Below are 21414 nucleotides of genomic sequence, written 5' to 3' on the forward strand. Positions count from 1 at the left end.
AAGTTCCCAAGAAACCAGTAAGTAAACAAGAACTGGAGTTTTAGCATTTGACAAGCTCCTCCCTTGGAGCTTATTATCTAATTTCTTTTTTTAAAGTGCAGCTTAAAATATAATATGAATATAAGTACTAAAATAATTATAGCACTTTGCAAGATACTTTGGGATTTGAAGATTTGAAGGCTGAAGCTCTTAAAGCTAGTGTTAACAGAATTGTCTCTGGGAATAATTCAGTTACCAGTCTTCAGAGTGCATCTTGCTTTAAAGAAGAAAAAATGTATACAGTTATTGAACTGACATTAGTGTCTTGAGGACTGGTCGGCATGGGCCAATTCTCTCTGACTGCTGGTGCATCGAAGGGACAGTTGGTTGTCTGACCACACCACAGGGAGGAAGAGACTTAAGCTCTTTTACATATCATCTCTGACCGCTAGTGAAAAAAATGTTGAGGAAAATTCACCCAGGATTAAAGGGTGTAAAGACTGTAACATACTCTTCTCCAATAACAACAGATCACATATTCAACATAAAAAATGAACTCCAGTTTTTTAAGCTTTTAACTCAGTTCTAGCTAGCAACGGTCACCTAAGAATTACAAATGCTATATATTTTACAAGAGGAGACAGTGCCCCTCAAACCCACTCCATGTCAGCAGAGTATGAAGCAAAGATGCTCAAGCGAGCTAAGCAAATGAGCCAGGTGAATTCTACCGAGGCTGCTTCAGACAGAGAGGAAGTCACAAAACGGTCATCAGTCTTTAAAAACAGAACAGTGGACTGCAAGCACCAGCTCAGACAAGATGCTATTTAGACTCTTAGCAATGATCCAAATTATTTTACAGAATCATTAAAAACAAATAATCAAGGCATGGTGGCACGGGCATTATTTTCAGCACTTGGAAGGTAGCGGCAAGGGAGTCAAGAGTTCCAGACCATCCTCAGTTACACAGCAAGTTCAGTTCAAGGCTACATGAGACCCTATCTCAACAAAACAAGAAGGAAATCAAGTACAAGTCTAGCCTCCCCACTTTCCAAGTCTGAACTGGCTTATCTGTTTGCCAAAAGAAAAAGAAATAAGCCCGCGTAATTGGCATAGTGTAGAAAATTAAGTTAAGGATCACAAACACAAGGCTAAGTCTTTCCTAACAGGGAGGTATCACAAAACGACCAGTTCTACAGACTGGAATGTTAAACACTAACTTCATTTTAGGCGACGGTTCTTTTCACTGTAAGACGATTTGGTCCTTTACACACCACCTTGAAGCAGTTAACTTCACTTTGAGCTACATCTTAATTGAAGTGGTTATTTTCACTCTCCTCCCTCCCTATTCTCCTTCAAAGACAAAGGTCTTGGGATGCGGTCCTGAGTGGCCTATCACTCACTTAGCAGCAATTCCCTTGGCTCACCGTCCTGAGTGCTGTGATTTTAGACATGAGCTCCCATGCCTGGCTCTCAACTACATGTTTTCACTATAAAATTTCAGTTCTCTCCCCGTTTGTTGTTCTCATCAAGATGCAAAGTCAAGTTTCATCTTTCCTTTTAGGACCACAGGCTAATGAATGACCAAAAGCAACTTGGGTATCACTGAAAAAGCCACAACTTCCTTCCCTCTAAAGTAAACAGGGCCATCTCCATCTCTCTACAGAGAGCAGCATGAAGAATAATACGAACATTCCATTTAGGAAAACAACTGGGCTACCAGGTTCTCCACCAGACTCACTGTTTTTTAGGACTTAATGTCCAAATGTTAAAGTTGGGGAACTCATGTTCCTGACAACTACATCATACTTGGAAATTTGCTATCAAGTTCTGAGAAGTCTACAATAGGTGGCATTAACTATATTTTTTTAAAAGTACCTGGTATATTTTTAAAATTGCTGATACTAGAGGCTCTCAAGAAGAAAGAAAACAAAGACCAATGTGTGGTAGCATACACTTTTGATCCCAGTACTTGGGAAACAAAGGTATGTAGATCTTTGTGAGTTCAAGGCCAGCCTTGTCTATGTAAAGAGACCCTGTCTCAAAACAAAAACAAGAAGAGAGAAAGTATAAGGGGATTATGTGCTTCTCTTCTCTCTGTGAACGTGGACCAGTAAGGTCAGCAACTAAAAACTACAAGCGAAGTCTGAGTCTGCTCTTCCCCTAGTGCTCCAGTTTTTTTTAATTGTTTATTTATATTTTATGTATGAGTACTCTGCAAGCCAGAAGAGGGCACCAAATCTCATTATAGATGGTCGTGAGCCACCATGTGGGTGCTGGGAGCTGAACTCAGGACCTCCTGAAGACCAGCCAGTGCTCTTAATATCTGAGCCATCGCTCCAGCCCCAGTGCTCCAGTTTCTGCACACAGCAACTGCACAATCAGGGAGGCAAATGGCCCTTCAGTTTGGTGTCACTTGCAGTGTTCCTGCAGTGACCCAGTTTCTATGAATTGTAGTCATTCTACGAGAGTAACTGGTTAAAAGTGGCCATGATGAAACTTAGAGAATAAACTCGGGAGTTTACTCTTCTATCACTTATAAGAAGGCATCCGCACACGATTCTAGTGCTAAATTAAAAAATTCAGGCAGTTCAACAACCCCAATCGAGGTCCCGGTGGTGAGAAAGCTGTCTGCGGTGTTAATATTAACTCAGCCCAGAGCTTTAGTAATCTAGATGAATAATCCCAATTCACAGTTCTCGGTCTGACTGTACAGGAAATGCTTTCTGCAACCCAACATATCTACAACGGTTTCATTCTGAGTGATGCAAACCCTTCACACAGACTCAAAAGCCAAGGGTCAGAGATCTATATAAGGCTCATTCACATGAAGCACATTGATGTCAGACTGGAAGCAACTTGCATGCCTCTGTCAGAACCATCCATCAGCAATGAACCTTAAGGAAGGGTGTTCTGGAGCCTTCCTCTTCAACACACAGCTGGAAAGGGGCATGAAACCTAATTTCTTAATTCCTTTATGAGGATCACATCTTGTTATTCCTGGGTCCTTTTGATGTCCAAGATTTGCCTTTTAGCTCCACTTTAAAAAGCTTTTATCCTCCTATAAAACCACTACAAAAACCATTATTTCATTTCTCTGGAAGACATCTCTCTGGAAGCTTACTACAAAAATTAATTATTGTCACAAATTGACAACTCAAATCAAATATTTCTTGAGGAGCCAATGAGACCTTAGGATCCCTTGAGGGATATTAAAAGACATAAAACACGATCCATGTCCTCAAGGAGCTGAGTAAGACTGTACTTATTGATTCATAGGAAGGGAAGACAGAGTGAGGTCATTTTATACATATGTAGAAAGAACTGTATTTTTAAAATTTATCTACACAGGGCATGACTTTGGTAACCTTTTCCCATCACTATGACAACTACCATTAGCAACAAGTTTTTTTTCAGCTGCCCCATTCAGTTTAAAGCTATTTTCTCTTATCAGTGGAGCTAAAGAACAAATGGTTACCATCCCTAATAATGAATCCATTCATGGTTTTTGAAGAATTGTTCTTTTAACCTTTCATTCTCTCAAACTTTCCTGACTGACTTCCAATCATATTATCATCTCCTGAGTCTCCTCACAATCATCTCCAAGGTCTCCTCATCCCTTTTAAGCTGAGGAACTTATAAATGAAAACAACATTCAAGGAAGGGGCTGATGAGTGCTAAATGTTATCTACATAAATTATAATGCCATCTAATCAGAATGCCCTGACATCACCTCCAAACCCACAGTTGGGTGTGCCTTTAAACTAAGTCCTATATGGGAGATGGATCCCTGAGCTTGAGGTCAACCTGGTCTACATAGGGAGTTCCAGACAAGCCAGGGCTACACAGCAAAATCTTGTCTCAAAAAGTAATTAACAATTACTAATTAAAAGGCCTGTGATGGGCTTTTTATTATATATTCCTCTGCCATATTTGTATGATGTGCATGTGTGTAGGGTGTCCATGCTAGAACACAGGCCAGGGGATGATGTCACTCTCTGCCTTAACCCCTTGAGGTCTCTCACTGCTCACCCGGAGCTAAACATTTTTTGACAAGGCTGGCTGGCCAGTGAGTTCCAAGGATCTACCGGTCTCCACTGATCTTAGTCCTGGAGTTCCAGACACAGCATCATGCCTGGCTTTTACATGGGTGCTGAGCATCCAAACTCAGGTCCTCATGCTTGGGCAGCAAGAGCTCTTACCAACTGAGCTATCTCCTCAGTGTGCTTATTATTTTCTTTAAAAACAAGTCAAAATTACCTAGGTGTGCACAAGTTCTCCTAATTTATTATAATAAATCTTTGTGAAGTGTTCCTAAAGCTTTAGTAGTCACTGATCCACTTTACACAAAAAGTTACTGTAAAACAAGCAATGACTTAGGAAATAGAGTCTTATAGGGAGTCATAAGCTATTGGGGGCACAGACAGATGAATTTACAGAGGAATTCACAACGCAAAGAAGCCTGGACTAAGTAAGCACTTTGAGGATTGGGTACAAACTTTTAAAAAAGTAGAAACTGAATTTCAGCTCCCAGCAGTATCTGTTCATGGGAGAGTTGCAATATGGAGATCCGAGCTAAAGGCAGAGCTGAACAATCCAGGGACAGCTGAAGAAGTAAAGGCTCAACCAAAGAGGCTCTGCAAATGCACATAAAGACAGAGAGAGCACACAGTGGGTTCCCTGTCCAATGTAGATGTAGCAAAGAATGGAGATGAAGTTCAAATGCACATTAAGACTAGAGAGAGCACACCAATGGTTTCCCTGTCCGATGCAGATGTAGCAAAGAAGGGAGATGAAGTTCAAATGTAGATATGCAGGCCAGGTGAGCTATGAAGGGCTGAGAAATCATCTATTTGTGAGAAGTCAAAGAGCTTTAGGGAAGGAGTAACAATCCTATCTCTATTGAAGGAAAGCACTGGGTACAGTGGACTGTGAAAAGGGAGGGTGGCTAGTGAGGAGTGCACCCTAATGATCCTCAGTCACGAACATAAGCAAGACTGTCAGAACTGAAGAGCAGAGCCGGACTGAAGAGACGCTACCATAGCATAACGGATAGGACTCAGACACAGGGGATGGGGCGGGGAAGAGAAGGACTGCAACACATGCAGGGACCAGAGTGAACTCGGACACAGACACATCAGGGTTTGAATCATAGCTCTGCCGCCTCCTAGGCACATGGCTCAAGGAAAACTGCTGCCTGGACATGCAAAAGATGGCATGCAGTGGCTCAATAAGCATTTCTTTAAAGAAAAAAGTTTGGTTATGTTTATTTTGTATCTGTGCATAAGCACAGGTGTGTGTGCCAAAGTATACGTGTGGAGGTCAGAAGACAACTTCCAGAGGCTGGTTCTCTCCTTCCACCATGTAGGTTACAGGGAGCAAACTCAGGTCATCAGGTTCTTTTAAGTCACTGAACCACCTCACTAGCCCCAAACGTGTCCTTATTTAAGTGAGGTACTCCAGGGCTGGAAAGATTAAAGATGGTTCAGTGGTTAAGGGAACTAGCTTGCAGAGGACCTGCGTTCTCTTGCCAGGACTCACATGGTGGCTCACAACCACGTCTAACTCCAGTTCCAGGGCATTCAACTCTCTCTTATGGCAAGTACTGCATGCACACGGTGCACATACATATATGCAAAGCATTTCATATAGATAAGAATACTTTTTAGATTTTATGTATGTTTTGCCTGAATGAATGACTGTGTGTTATGTAATATTGTATGCATGTACGTACATACGTACATACACACACCATATGCATGTCTGGTGTCTGGGGAAGTCAGAAGAGAGTTTCAGATCCCCTAGATTATAAATGTTTATAAATGTTATAAATGGTTGTAAAGCATCACGTGGGTGCCTGGAATCTAACCCATGCCTTCTGCAAGAGCAACAAGTGTTCTTAAATGCCATCTCTCCAGCCCCCCCATAAGAATATTTTTAAAAAGAAGTATTACAGAATTGTATGCTTCATTTTTTCTTAATGAGGCAGAAACATTTAATTTTTTCCATTTTTAAAAATTTTATGTGTATAGATGTTTTTCCTACATGTATGTCTGTGCACCAGTACTGAAATCACTGCTTGGCCTATTAGCTCTAATTTCTTATTGGCTAGTTCTTACTTCTTAAATTAACCATTTCTATTAATCTGTGCATCTCCACAAGGCTGTGGCTTACCGGTCAAGTTCCAGCTCAAGTCTGTCTCCTCCGGGGGCTTCATGGCATCTCTCTGACTCCGCCTACTCTCTCTATATATCTTGTTCAGCCTGGCTTTACTTTGACAAGCCATTGGCCAAAAGCAGCTTCTTTATTAACCATGGCAATAAAACATATTCACAGCATACATCACCTCCCACAGCACAACCCCACACGTTGAGAAATGCTGCTATAGAGCAACATTGATTCTGCCCAAATGGAACTTGAGGACAAGCATCAAATAGTAACCTGAAAGGAAAAAAACACTAATAAAAAGACTAAGAATATTAGTCGTAAAGACCAAGGTAGCAACCCCTAAGCAGTTTCCTGAGCCTGATTAGTCCACAACTCAAGAGCCAACCTTCTCTACTTTCTCCCCTCTGGGTCCTTGGCTACCAATGACACCTTCTGTTACCAAGATGGGTAGTTGTCCTTCAGTTTGGGTCCACTTAGCTTACAGGTAACTTGAAACCCTGAGCAAAATCAGTAACATTCTAAAGTCAGGACACATAGAGCATCTGCTGTGTCAGGGCTGGGGTCAACCATAGCACTCAAATAGATCTGAGTGCACACACACCTCAAAGTAATAAAACAATCCAGTTATGATAAAAAGGTTATAGCTCTCATGTCCTTTCAATTTCTTATTCTAATAATAACTAGGGCTCCCTATGAGTTAAGTAAAGTGCTAAGCACTTTGCATGCATGGTCTCGATTAAGCTTCACAATACTCTTTTGAAGCATGATTACCCCCGATTTGCAAATGAAGAAACTAAGTCATGAAGGAGTTAAAGTCTGCAAGGTCACTCAGCTAATACATGGCTAAACTGAGATTTGAACCCAGGCAGTCTAAATCCAGAGCCCGGTCTTGGCAGCCCCTAATCACTACGCTATATTATCTCACACTATTCCAGATTAGACTGTGAGATTCACCATCCCCTTTGTAAAGGCATTTATATATGCACAAATAAAAACTGCCAGTCAGAGAGATTACAAGAGGATTTCCTCATTAACCAAGCTTAAAGAGATGTTATCCACAAGATTTTACTGCTTATAATTAAGGCAATAATCTAGGGACGGTATTGTGTTTGATCTAAAAATTAGTCTGTTCTGATGAATGGACAAAAGCTAAATTTCAGGCACCTGTCAAAATTCACTGCTCAAACTATTTATTATGAATGTGTGATCAACTTTTCCCCAGTTTTTAGAACCAAGTTTAAAAGCGAGCCCAATGAAAACATTTCCTCCAAAAACACTCCTCACAACTCCCTTGCTCTCTCATCTCAGGATAAGGGGAGCCAGGCACAATTAGTTTGATGCAGTAAATTGAGAAGACAATGCTATTTCAGCAGTGCATGGGCAATGAGGGTCTGAGTTCTCCAGCAGTAGAGATGTTAGGAAGGGTTATGCTGCCGAGAGTCATCAACGCATCTACAAACACTGCAACAAAACACAAACCAGAAATGCACAGAACCAGATAAAATAGACAGAAGAAACTCCAGCGCTGAAATAAACACCAGGGAAATAGACCCCACCCACTGAAACCTCACACAGTCTTGTTGCAGCCAGGATGAGAGGTAACACATCTGGGGAAACCCCTCCAGCCTATTTGTCAAGTAGAAAAACAACCACTCATTTCAAGGAAGGGGGAATTTTCATGCGCTGTGCAGAAACTGCCAACTAACTCTCACGTTAATACCTTTGTCAAACTAAACCTATTAGGGCGGTATATTCTGAATCTAAAAAGTTAAACCAAGCCTGGCCTCCAGGAAGCATTGTGCTAACCCAAGGGAACTTGTATTCTCTACAAGACTACAACTTCAAGTCAGGTCTTTAAAAGCAGACCTTAGGTAACAGCTTCAGCCTCATGGTTGGCTTCCCATGAGGTGTGTAACCTGACAAGGTAAAAACTCATTGAAATATTTAACAGTGGTGGTATGGATTTCTTTGGATAGGTCAAGAAAAGCAGCCCATCCCTTTTAAAAACATAAAGGACCATTTTATGGGAAGTCATTCTCTCAGTCCTAGTGTCTGAGCATTTCCTCAGGGCTTTCTCAGAGACCTTATTGAAGGAGAGAATGAAAGGCTAACAAAAGGGCCCCTCTTCCCCCCTATTCCCAGCATAATCTACCTCAGCCACAGGGCCAGTAGCATCCACACTGTCATAAATGCCAGCAATTAGAGAATTAGGCCATAAAACCACCCACTCAGGTATAAGAGCACAGGCCTGCAGCTTATTTAATGCATGCCATAAAAGATCCTGTACTTCCTTCTTCCAGGCCTTCACCACCAAGAAATGAGAATAACAACAACAAAACAGCCCTTTGTCCGCCTACCCCATAGTGATGTGATCAATGAAACCATCAGGGCCCAGGTGAAGAATTTAAGATCCTTCTTTATAAAGACTCCCCATTTCCTCTAGCATGCTACACTGCAGACCAATGAAAGGGTGGGCTACACTTTCAGCACCAGTATAGTGGAAACCAAAGCTGAGCTACCTTTAACAGAAATTATTCTAGCTTATTTTGAAACTATTCTAGAAGCCCAGCTAGCCAGTTCCTGACCTCAAGAAATACTGGCACCTACAATTAGCAAAGCAATTTTAGTTTTTTGTTTTTTTTTTTTTTTTTAAAAAAAGTTAATTCAGGGGCTCATGGGATAGCTGAGCAGGTAAAGGCATTTGCTGGCAAACCTGACAACCTCAATTTGATCCCCAGGTCCCACATGGTGGAAGGAGAGACCAACTCCCACAAGTTGTCTTCTGATTTCCACACACATTCATTCATACAGGCTCTTGCATACACACTCTCGCACATGCGTGCACGATAAATGTCATTTTAAAAAAGCTAATTCCAATCCCAATCTCAAAGCTATTTTATTCACTCTGTTCCAAAATCTGGTACAATCTGGGGTCAAATAATAATTTCATTTTATCATTTATCCTCACAACCTGGCAGCCCACAAAAATCACAGGTCTGTGATTTAATCCATGATAAAACTTAACTCCTCCAATTTCATAAGCCAATCTTGATGAGCCTGGAGTAAGGACTTTCTAACAGTGAACTCTTTAGCGACTGTTTCCTACCCATGCCTACAGGGTTAGGAATCTGGTTCAAATGTAGGTGCATCATGCCAGACTCATTAGTAACTTCATCTTTCTTAATCCCAGAAAATGACATTCAAAGAAAGGGTCCACTGAAGCCATCCCCAAGAAGGTTTCCACTAGTGCAGGGACAGTCACAACTCCCTTCCTCAAAACCCAGTTCCACCAGGCTCTCCATCCTGGCAGAGGAGTGGAGACAAGATATTCACAAAAGGCCCGATTGAAGGCGTTCAGTTAAGTGCTAGGAAGGAGCTGAAGTTCTGTGCCAACACTAGAGGAATGTGGGCAGGCACAAAGAGATCTTAATTAGGAGACCTACAATTAAAACACAGTGAGTCTCCAAAAGAGAGAGAGGCATTGCAGTCTGTTCCGCCTCCGAGCAGGCAAAAGTACGGCTGCCACCCCCTCCAGCCACCGAGTAAGGGAGGCAACTGGCGGGCTCAGGCTGCACAGCTGTTCCCTGGAAGGACAGCTCCAAGGTGAGCAGAGATGAGAAATGAAACCCAATGGGAGCATTTTCTCTTGCTTCTAATCAGCAGGGAACTCACTATTTTGTGAACCATGTCCTCCAGGAGCATGCGCCTTGAGATGCTTAACTGGGAGGGAAATGCGGGGACGTGGGACGTGCTTTCAGGAGAGAAAAAATCCTTCAGATTGCATTCCTAATATTGAGCACTTCGTTTCAGAACTTACTAACAGCTCCTTCACTCAAAGGAGGTTCTACTGCTCTGGATTCATCCTTTCATTTAAAAGCTCATACACCTAAGAAACACATCATCCAGGCTGGAAATAGCTTCCTTTTAGGTAAGGAAATTACAACAATGAAAACTAATCTAGCCAAACAACAGGATAACGCTGGAGTTCTACAGGTACACGGCATTTTATTTCAAACTTGATCTTCAAGACAGGCACACTGGTGTATGTCTATAGTCCCAGCAACTTAGGAGACTGAGGCAGAACTGCTGAAGCCTAGAAGTTCAAGGTCAGCATGAGTAACACAGCTAGAACCCAAAGCAAAAGTATTTCCATTATTGTTGTCAACTTCAGCAAAACCCTTATGCTTTTTTCCATACAATGAAAACTTCTCCCACCAAGGTGAAATGACTCCTAACAATAATGATAGTTAAACAGGTAAATGCACAATCTGATATTAAAAGGCACCAAAGAGTCTCACTAAATAAGCAAACAAATAAATTCAGAATAAGAAATTCTAGTCTAGGTGTGGTACTGCATGTCTATAATCCCAACACTTAGAAGACACCAAGGCAGAACTGACAAATCCAAAGCTAGCCTTCTCTACATAGGGAGTTCCAGAACAAGCAGGACTACATGGCAAGACTGTGTCTCGATGATGATGAAGAAATAAGGAATAAAAATAATCAAACAGAAAGGTTTATGAGCTATTTAGTACAACTTCACTTATATATCAGAAATTGAAGGTTAAAAGTGAATTGCCCAATTGGGCATGGGGGCACATGCCTTTGATCCCAGCACTCAAGAAATATTGGATGACAGATCTCCACAAATTTAAGGCTAGAATGGTCTACATAAGACCCTGTCTCAAAAACAAACAAACAAACCAAAGACATGAATCGCTCAGTGTGTCCTAAGGGGCAGTGACAAAGGGATGAGTAAGACTGAGCTCATACCCACTCATGTCCACTCCATTCACTTTCTGCCAAGCTCAGGATCAGCCGTGAAGGCAATGAAAGACCAACAACTCTTTGGGTACATATACTTGGTTAACATTAAAAAAATTTTTTTTAGCCGGGCGGCGGTGGCGCACGCCTTTAATCCCAGCACTCGGGAGGCAGAGGCAGGCGGATCTCTGTGAGTTCGAGACCAGCCTGGTCTACAAGAGCTAGTTCCAGGACAGGCTCCAAAGCTACAGAGAAACCCTGTCTTGAAAAACAAAAAAAAAAAAAAAAAAAAAATTTAATTAAAGGGGAAAAAAAAAATCCCAGACACTCTCCAGCAGTCTTCCAGTTAGAGAACTACCCGCTTTTCTAAGCACAACCTAAAAGCCTGCCTCAAGCCACAGGGACTTCACTGAAACTTTAGATGAAAACAAATATGCACCAATGCTATAATTCAGTTTTAATATCACATATAATTAAAGTGTGTGGTGTTAAGATCAAGAGAACACTGCTTTTAACATGTTGAATGGTGATAGGAGAGGCATATGAAATCAATGAAGACTGATGGATGCTAAAATATTTCTGAAATGAATGTTAAATTACTGCAAGTTCTAGTCAACAGAAGATGCTGTTTCTGTGCTTATTTAGAAGGCAAACATAGCCATTTGAGCACCACCTGAGACAGCGGCTGATGCTATGAAGAGCATGGAAAAGCAGCACAAGACATGGACCTCAGTGATGCTTCCTAACTCACACAGACCGCCCAAGTGTCTATGTATTTTGAAAAATCACCTCATTATAAGAGAATGTAATCCCAAGGAACTCCTATGTAGCTGTTACCAGAGAGATTGATCCAAGGAGAGCAAAGAACCAATGGCAATGAAGAACGGGTCTCCTGTGGTTAACAGCATGGTTCCTACAGAAGGATCCGGAGTTCTGTCACCAGAAGAACTCAGCTTTGATTATGTGCAACTCCAAGTCATTATTCCCTTAAAGTGAACCACAATTTAAAGAGGTTAGAATCGTTCTGGGTCACATACCAACTCCAAGAGTCCAGACGAGACCTCCTAAGAAGCATGGATAAGTTCTAAGAAGCCACCTTAAGGATAATGTAAGTATGCCAGCCTGGATTAAGACCTGTGGAACTCTATCACTGATGTGTAAGACTGTGTCACCAAATGCTTGGCTTCTATGCTGAAAGCCACCAGGCCAGAAGAGGCTGCCACTCTCGTTTACCATGTACGACACATACCATCAGCCTGTGCTACGTGGCCCCCAACGATCAGAGCAACAGCTCATTCAAGTCCAGTTTTAAAAAAAACTAACACTGGATTTAAGGCAAGGAGTCACCCGCCCTTTTCACAATGGAAGAGCGACTACCATTCACAGGCACAAGTCTTCAAGAGGAAAAAATCCTCATCATACTTGATCTTATTCATAGGAACTGAAATTCCCCGACAAGTTTTACACAACAAATTACCCAGTAAGGCAAAATAAAGAGCTAGCTCACAACCAGAATACTGATAGGTAAGAAACCGTCAGCATCTGACTAAAACCTCATAGGTAGTTTTTGTCAAAGACCAACAGATAAAATATTCTGATGCCCAGATATTAGGCCCCTGGATCCAGGTCTCTCTCTCCCTCCAACCAGTCTCTTAAAAAGTTATGATTGGAAACTGTTGACATAAAACTTTGCTTTTGAATGTGTGATAAGAACGTTGAAACCTTGGACACACGGTCCTTCAATATAAAATGCATAAACATGCCAACAAAATGCTGCTGCTTTGGGCATCTCCATAAAGCAGACCAACTTCTCCTAATAGCAACTTTCTTATAACACTCAAACATACACAAAAATAAATTCTACATATAACCAGTCTAGTCTCAATTTTGAAAACAGGCAGGTAAATGATAAGTCAAGGTAAGACTTTTTTTTGCTGCTGTATCTTTTAAAAAAGCAAAATCAACTCACATTTAAGCACCAACTCCATGCAAGTAACCTGAACGGTTCAGTCTTTCTGTCATGCATGAGGCCTTTGGTTCTCCAACTACATGGGATCTGTGTTGTTAGCTTAAAAAATACAGAATTGGCCTTTCAAAAAATAATAATCTACAGCAACCAATAAAACACTCTCAAACAACCCTGCTTACTGCAGCAGCCTTCTGAAGGCTGGGAAAAGGAGGTGGAGACAGAGCTGAGAGAGGCAGGCAAAGAGGATGCTGCAGCTAGCTAGCTACACAGCAAGGAACACGCCCCCATCATGTCCTCCTGGTTCTGTCAGAAGGCGGGTTGTTGTCAGTCTCCTGAGCCAGCTGCCTTAGAAACAATTTTTTAAAGGAGGCTGGGAGACTAACAACTTAAAAAAAGGACAGCTCCTTAGGATCTCCTCCCTCCGGGTCTTCCCAAGGCCTTTGCTAAATCTAAAGGGGTGCAGGGCATAAGGGGCCACAAGGGGTTTGCCCCAACGGTAGAGCACGCAGGAAACTGCTGTTGCTATCTTTCCCTTTCTGTTTCAATCAACAGCACTACAGAGCAGCAAACCCCTACCCCCCTTCACTTCAGCCCCTGGCAGCTGCTCTTCCTCCCCCTAGCATCCCCCGTCCCATTCCCCCCCCCCCCCAAACTGCCCTTTCTGCATCCAATGGAAAACAAGTGCGCAATGCCACTGACTGAACCTGAACTCAACTTCCCTTCCCTGAGCAACTTTCCTTTCTGCTGAAAAAGGCTGAAGAAGGCCTATCAAAGTATCAACCGATTACTCACTGGGAAGGGGCAAAGGCTGACCCTCCACCCGAGTCTCCCAATAGGAATCGCAAATAATCTTACCTCCTCCCAAAGACTAACTTTGCTCCATGATCCTCCTCTTTTTCCCAACCCAAAGCAACCACCATTGCCACACTAACGTAAAACTGTCCCTTATCTACTCTCACCCCAGCCGGGCTCTCATCCACCCCTACCAAGCCCCAGGATTGGCCTAGGAAAGGTGGATCAATAATAAAATGACGAGGGGAAAAAAGAGAAAGAGAGAGAGAAGGGCGGGAGGGAGCCAGGGCCAGAGGCTGCAAGCTCTCAGGCGCAGTGGGTGGGGTAAGAGAGCAGCTGCTTCCCTTGGGAGGATGCTGTTCTAGTCCCCCCACAAACATCACCCCTCACTGGGGGCCCCCTTTCTCTAGCGCTGGAGGGAGTCTGCTCCCTCTCAAAGGGAATACTGGAAAGTAGCCCTGCTCCAAGCTTAGGGAGACAGTGGTCCATTTTCCCTCTAACACACCGTTGGTCCTTCATCTAAAGGAGGGAAAGGGGTGGAGTTGGAGGTAAATCCCTGACACCAGCAGCCTAGGAACCGCAGCCCTGGAAGATGGGGAAAGGGACTAACGCAGAGAAAGCACTGTTATCTTCGCAGAAGAGAAGAGGACAGGCAAGGTAGAGGGGAAAGGTTTCCCGTGGGGTGGGGCGGGACGAGGAGGCCCGGTGTGCAGGAGGTGGGAGTGGGCTGGGAGTACAGGTGAGAGAAGGGGGAGTGGCTGGCAAGGTAAAGACCTGGCTGGAGATGGAGAGAGGGTTGGTCAGGGTTTTCGAAAGCAAGGTGCAGCAAGGCACCTGGATTTCCCATGGGCCAGGAGAAGAACGTGGCCCTGGATGAAGCCACCACCCGAGGGATGTCCAAGGGGAAGGCTGCTCTAGGAGTAACACATCTGCCCAGGAAAGGAGGCGGAGATGTGGCGGGATCAGGTCTCTGGCAGAGGGAGGGAGGAATCTGGCTCGGATGAGGTAATCTGTGAAAGGGAGGAGGGGTTCAGTCCCGGGATGGGAAACCCCCGCAAGGGGGTCTGTGCCAAGGGATTTGGGGAAGGGTCCAGGAAAAGAAGGCGGTGTACGGGGTAAACGCCCTTAGTCAGAGGGGGCTGAACCCCTGGGTAAGGCGCCTGGGGGTCTGCAGTCCATAAGGGGGGGTCCCAAAATGGGAGGGCCATTTGCGCTGGGTTAGGGACCTTAGGATGTTTCCAGGATTGGGATGCTCCTCAAACCTGGATGGGGGGAGGGGAAGGGCTCCGCAGAGGGTCGAGACCCCAGACCCGGGGGTTCCTCGCCCCCTTACCTCTCCGCTGCCGCCTCCCCCGCCGCTCTCCCCAAACACTGCCCGGAACCGGCGCAGGTTGGTGCCGATGGCGGCCGAGACCTGCAGCGCCGCGTCGAAGCCCGGGCCCACCCGGAGCAGGGCTGGCCCTGAGGAGGCTGAGGACGATGACGAAGACGAAGACGAGGCAGACGACGAAGAGGCTGCTGAGGCGGCGGCCGCTCCCCCTGGAACCCCAGCCCCGCTGCTTCCCGCCGCCGCCGCCACCGCCGGGGGGGAGGGGGGCGCCCCGGGGCCGCCACCGCCGGCCGGGGGCCCGGGGGGAAGCAGCAAGGCCGGGACGCGTTGCCGCGGGGCGCCCCCTAGGCCCCGGCGCCCCCCGCCGCCACCGCCCCCGGTGGTCCCGGGTCGGGCGGGGAAGCGCCACCGACAGCTGTGCGCCATGTTCGCCCCGTAAGTGAAGCAGCGAGAGGGAGAGGCGACAACACAGGGGGGCGGGGAGGCGGAGAGGGGGGGGGAGCGGCGGGCCCCGGAACCTGCCTAACCCGCCTGGCGCCGCCCGGCCGCTCGCACCCCGCGGCCCTCTATGCCGAGCGCCGGGTGGCGCTTGCTTGCCCTGCAATCTGCATATGGGCCACTGGCCTCCGCCTCCGCCGCCCGGCGGCCGCTGCTCTACGCCGAGCCCCGGGCCCGGCTCCTCCCGCCCCGCAACCTGGATAAGTACATGCCCCGCCCTCCGGGAGCGGCAGCGCCAGGGAAGATGGGGGGGGGGGGGGAGGAAGCCCTGGAGCCCGGAGCGGAGGCGGGTTCCGGGGAGAGGGGGGAGGGGGCGAGGGCGGCGGGAGGATGGAGGCGGAGGGAGCGGGTGGCCCGCTGCCGGGAGAGCCGAGGGGCCGATTACACACGTTCCCGGGACGCGCAGAGACTCGAGCTGCCCAGGAGAGCCGCTTCCAGTGCGGCGCGGCTGCTAGGTCCCGGGAGGAGCGAGCCTTCTCCGTCTTGGAGAGCGGCGGGCTTAGCCCTCATGGAACGCTTCTAGAATCCAGAAAGTCCCATTGTACTCCATGCAAAACCGAAGCGTCGCCCAGTTGAGTCTATGCAAAATGGCAAGGGCCTGGGTGAACGCGCTTTAAAAAATAAAATCCAATAAAAGAGGAGCCCCTCCCATCTTCATGCTTGGAGCTCTCTCTAAAATGCACACTACCGAGTGGCGGGCTTCCGCCACCTCCTCGCCCCACTGTGCGCTGGAGGGAGGCGAGGAGCTTCTGGCTTTCGTGCCCTTCTGCCGAGTCGGGGTGTGTTTTCCCAGCCGGGACGTTGGAGCCCACGGCGTGCGCTGCGCGAATGACCATGGGGTTACAACGGAGCTGAAACTGGGTGGCTAACGGACGGGGCCTGGAGGGAAGAGGCGGGCAAAGGCGCCCCGCCCCTTCTTCCTCCGCTACCAGCTTGCCGCTGCATGCAAAGCGGACCCTAATGCATGCACGCGAAGGGAGGGGGCTTGCCAGCACATTTCTCATGATCGGGGGTCGTTGGGCATTATACACTGGGTGGAAGGGGCCCGCCGCCGGCAAGCTCTGGGCGCAGGGTTAGCAAGCCTAGAGGGAGGGAGAGGGAAGAGGGATAGGGCAGCGGCGGGAGGGGGTGGTGTGAATATCCACGGGGTTTACTTTATTGCGGGGACTAGGAGAGGGCGCCTCTAGCAAGGCGTTAGAAGCCTGCGGGGATGGAAAAATCAAGGAGGGAGGGAGGAGGGATTGCTGCCCGAAGAATACGCGTTGGCTGAGGCTGGGGGGGGGGGGGGGAGAATCGATACACTGCCTGCAGACCCGGAGCAAACTCCATCTCCCCTCACCCTCCAGCCGAGGTGGAGTTCGCTGGAAGGTCACGCAGCCTTCCAGGTCTCCCGCACCCGTAGCGGGCACTACTCCGACTAGGATCGCCTAGGACAGCCGATTTAGGAAGGGCAGTGAGGGTCGTAGAAAGGCAGGTAGAAACCAGCTCTTCTAACCCACTGGAGGTTGTATTGCTCGCCTCCAGAGGTCCACGGCCTCCTGGTGCTGAAAAAACTACGTCCTTCCTACGGAGAGACGTCTGTGCCTGCGAAAGAATGGGGTTGTGGGGAGGAAAGGAACAGAGAAAGGGAGGAGACACAGTCAAACCCCAACTCCCCAAACTCGTCCGGGATCGATCATCGTTCCAACCGCGCAGGATGGGGCCCAGATGGTTTGCAAAACGCACATTCACACAACGCACGCACAGCCAGATTCCGTTGTTGCTTCTCATGGCTTACTAGGTACAGAGAGAGTGGGAGCAGCGAGAGGCTATTAAACAGCAGCCCCATAACTCTGCTTAGGACATAACACACCCCATTGTGGATGATTTCTCTATTGCAATATATTTAGCGTTAGACTCTGGGGTTTTTGCTTCAGTATAGCTGCTCTGATCAGTTACAGATTGGCGACCACGTGGATTCTCTCAAGCATCCTGATTTGTTGCCTCTCTCACTCTCTCTCGCTTATTTTTCTTTTGTATTTGCCGCCCCCCTTCTTTAATATGCATAACGGCCTACAGAGGTAGTAGGCAGGGGACTGAGTGACAGGCTTTATATAACTGTGTCAACAGAATTTCTTCCCGCCCTCCGCCTTTGAGAAAACAAACCCTCTGGATTCTGAGTAACCCCCTCCCTACAAGCACACTTCATTTAGCACAGGTGGGAGGTCTGCAGGGTGTGTGGCAGCAACAAGAATGGAGAATGTCTTTGAAGGTTGTGAAGGTTGTGAAGAGCCTGGGAAGTGGGGGAGAACTCCTTGAGAGATTATTTAGTCGGTCTTTCAGGCTAGTGCAGAGAGCTAGGATGGATCAGATTTGGTTTATGACTGAATGTTTTAGGAGAAATAGCGATTATAACTTGCTTTTGTCTAGTACGTTCTATGAGGCCAAATGCTTTATGTGTATTCAGTTCTTACTAATCATGTAAGATAATTCTTTTTTTTACAAGTAGGGAAACTGAGTCTTAGAGTAATGTCCTAGACCACATACATAGTAATAGGTCTGCAACTCGGTGGGATCTAACACCAGTATCCAGAAACTGGACTGTGGACAGCAGAAAGACATTCAGTGGAAGAGCATCTGCCTAGCATTTGGAAAGCCCTGGGTTTGATCCTGAGCACACACGCACAGGGGGTTGAGGACACACATAGAGACTATTCTCTTCTCTTCTCATGTTACCTGAAACTGCGTGTGCTTTATTTTTGGTATTAAATTTTGACTCATTTCTCTTGCATACCTAATATAGTCATGTGGTTAATGTTTTTTTAATATTTATTTTTGAGACATGGCCTCATCTATTTGAGACTGATCTTAAACTTACTGTGTAGCCAAGGATGACGCTGAACATTCTACCTCGAGAGTATTTGGAATACAGGTGTGCCCCACCATACCTGTTTTAGTGTAAGGCTTGGGATCAGACCCAGCACTTTGCGAGTGCAGCAAACACTCTAGCTACACTCGCATCGTCTATTTTTTAAACACTAGTTTGTTTGTTTGTTTATGTATCTGCTTGTTTGTATGCACAGCAAGAATTGCCCACAGAGGTCAAGAGAAGACATCAGAACTCCTGGGACTGAAGTGGCAGGCAGTGGTGAGCAACCTGTTATAGGTGGGAAACAAGTCCCAGTCCTCTGCAAGAGCCGCTTGTACTCTTAACTGCTGAGGCTCTCTCCAGGCTCCTAACCCCCATCTCATAATTTTTTTTTTGAGATGATCTAACTAGCCTAGACCCCAGCCAGCTATGTAAACCAACCTAGTCTCAAACTTACAAAGATCCCCCTGCTTCTACCTCTGAGTACTGGAATTACATGTGCCGCCTTGTCTAGCTTTGTGTGGATAAAATGTTAATGAAATTTAAAATCCCACCGCACTGGTTCTGAGCTACTGCATTGCTGCCCTCGGTCCTGTCTTACTCTTAGCATCAGCAAACATCACCGTTTGTGCATATACTTCAAAGATAACCTATACCTAAACAAGCAAATCCATAGGGACCTTTTTCCATAAATGCAAAGATATCAAGTCCATTCCTGGCATCACAACAGTTTCACTTAATAAAGCTAGGAAATTGTTTTTTTTAACCACTCTTGGGGATGTCTGGAAAATACACAGTTTAATTTAACTAGATGTCTTTTAGTAGATACTTACATTACTTTCTAGCCACTAAATTCCCTCTTCCTTCTCTCTCTTATTTTTACTTTATGTGTATGGCTGTTTCGCCTGCATGTATGTCGCGGTACCACCTGCATACAGTGCCTGTGGAGGCCAGAAGAAGGGATGGGAATCCCCTTAGACTACAGTTAAAGATGGTTTTGAGCCACCATGTGGGTGCTAGGAATCGAACTTGGGTCTTCTGTAGGAGCAGCAAGTGCCCTCAACAAATAAGCCATCTCATTTAAAAATAAAACAAACACAGGGTTTCACTGTGTAGCCCATGCTCCCCTGGAACCCAGTCTGTAGCCCAGGCTGACCTCAAACTTGAGGCAATCCTCTTGCCTTGGTTGAATGCTATGATTATAGATATGAGCCACCATGTCCAGCCATTCCAGTCAATTCCACACAATAACACAGTGCACAACTTTGAACACACATCACTTTGCCATTGTGTAATATTCTTTTAGTATAGAGTCCTAGAAGTGCAGTTGCTGAACCCAAAGTATATACATTTATGATTTTGATAGATATTACCAAATTGTCCCCAGCCAATAAAGGTTGTTCGAGTATTTCATATTCCCATCAATAATTCTGAAGAGGGCTTCTTTCTCCATAACCTTTCTGAAAGTTTTTCTTAACCTTCTTGATCTTTGCCATCCTAATAAAAATACACATATTTTACATTTTTTTCCAAATGAGAGAAGGAACCCTTCAGGAAGGAAACCCCAAACTTTGCCCATTTCTGAGAACTCATAAATTACTCTGGCTTTAAAGAGACCTCTAGAAGCTGGAGAGGTTGGCTCAGCAGTTAAGAGCACTTGTTGCTTTTGCAGAGGCCCTGAGCTCAACTATCAGTATTCATATGATGGATCACAACCATCCTAACTCCAGTTCCAGGGGATCCAAAGTCCTCTTCTGACCTTCATGGACAGCAGATATACACATGGTATACAGACATATATGTAAGCAATCACTCACATATAAAATGAATAAACCTAATTTTTTTTATCAAAGGGACTCCTAGCTGTTAGCTCTCTTTCTCTCTACCCTGAGGACTCCTCACTGCAAAATGAGTATCATGGTGGAACTAACATGGGTTCGGAGTCACAAATATAGGCTTGATTTGCAGGTCCAATACTTTTAGGTATACACCTTGAGCCAGGTACCTGGCCATATGCCTATCTCCTCATTTGCAAAAATTAGAATCTTGATAGCGACTTCACAAGATTGCTATGAAGATTAAATTATATATTCTAAGTATCTTCTTTCTTATTCAAATAGAAACAACACACACGGTTCGCTTGTTGGTTTGTTTGTTAATGCTAAGAATAGAACCTACCTAGACTTTTTTTTTTTCTGTTTTGAGACAGGGTTTCAAATAACCCAGGCTGACCTCAAACTTGCTCTATAGCTTAGCATGACCTAACTCCCGATCCTTCTGCTTCAGCCTTCCAAGTGCTTCACCCAGATTTTCTTCACCATTGGTGAAGACAGCTCTCTGTCTCCTTCCTCCAAAAGGACACAGTGCATCATCAGTACAGCAGACCCAAAGGTCTTTGAACTGAGACAAGAAGCTGGCTGGGTCATTTAAATTCCCCCCACTGGATCATCACAGAACATGGAACTAGTCAGAATTTTTGGGTATTGCTTTCTTCTGAAAAGAAAAGAGCAAATCTATAACTCTGAATAAAGGCCCCCTTATATTATAGAGGTGATGGTGCAGCCTGGCATGTAGTGTACACCTGTAATCTTGGCACTAGGGAGGTAGAAACAGTGGATGGAGACTGTAAAGCCAGTCTGCTCTGCACACTGAGTTCAAGGCTAGACTCCTGGGCTAAAAGACAAAACAAACAAACAAAGTAAAATAGAAAGGAATAGTTGTAGGATGGAGAGCTGGCTCAGTAGTTAAGACTGCTCTTCCGGAGGATCCAGGTTCAATTCCCAGCACCCACATGGCAGCTGACAATTGTCTGTAACTCCAAGATCTGACACCCTCACACATGCAGGCAAAACACAAATGCAAACAAAATAAAAATAAAACATTTTTTTTAAAAAAGCAGTAATTGTAGTCCCCGTGTCTACTAGTTTTCATTTCTGAACTTGAGAAGAATTTGGCATAGTTCTATTTATGACTGAAAGGGTTTTACTGAATCTAGAATAGACAGCAGCTGGCTTTCTGCCAAAGGCAAGGTCTAGCTAATTTGGAGGGGGGGGGGTGCAAAGCTTTGTG

The 21414-nt window shown here is 45.6% G+C and overlaps 1 protein-coding gene across 2 annotated transcripts in view; it reads right to left on the reverse strand.

The window, feature by feature from the left end:
• The window catches only part of Kmt2a (lysine methyltransferase 2A), an 84838-nt gene extending 69413 nt beyond the window's left edge, over positions 1-15425 (reverse strand). For both annotated transcript variants that reach the window (XM_038323133.1, XM_038323132.1), the window contains exon 1: positions 15003-15425. In XM_038323133.1, the coding sequence (XP_038179061.1) occupies positions 15003-15425 (423 nt within the window). The remainder of the gene's footprint in view (positions 1-15002) is intronic.
• Between the last annotated feature and the right edge of the window lie 5989 nt (positions 15426-21414).

The sequence above is a fragment of the Arvicola amphibius genome, chromosome 3 (genome assembly GCF_903992535.2).
Source record: "Arvicola amphibius chromosome 3, mArvAmp1.2, whole genome shotgun sequence".
NCBI classification, from domain to species: domain Eukaryota; kingdom Metazoa; phylum Chordata; class Mammalia; order Rodentia; family Cricetidae; genus Arvicola; species Arvicola amphibius.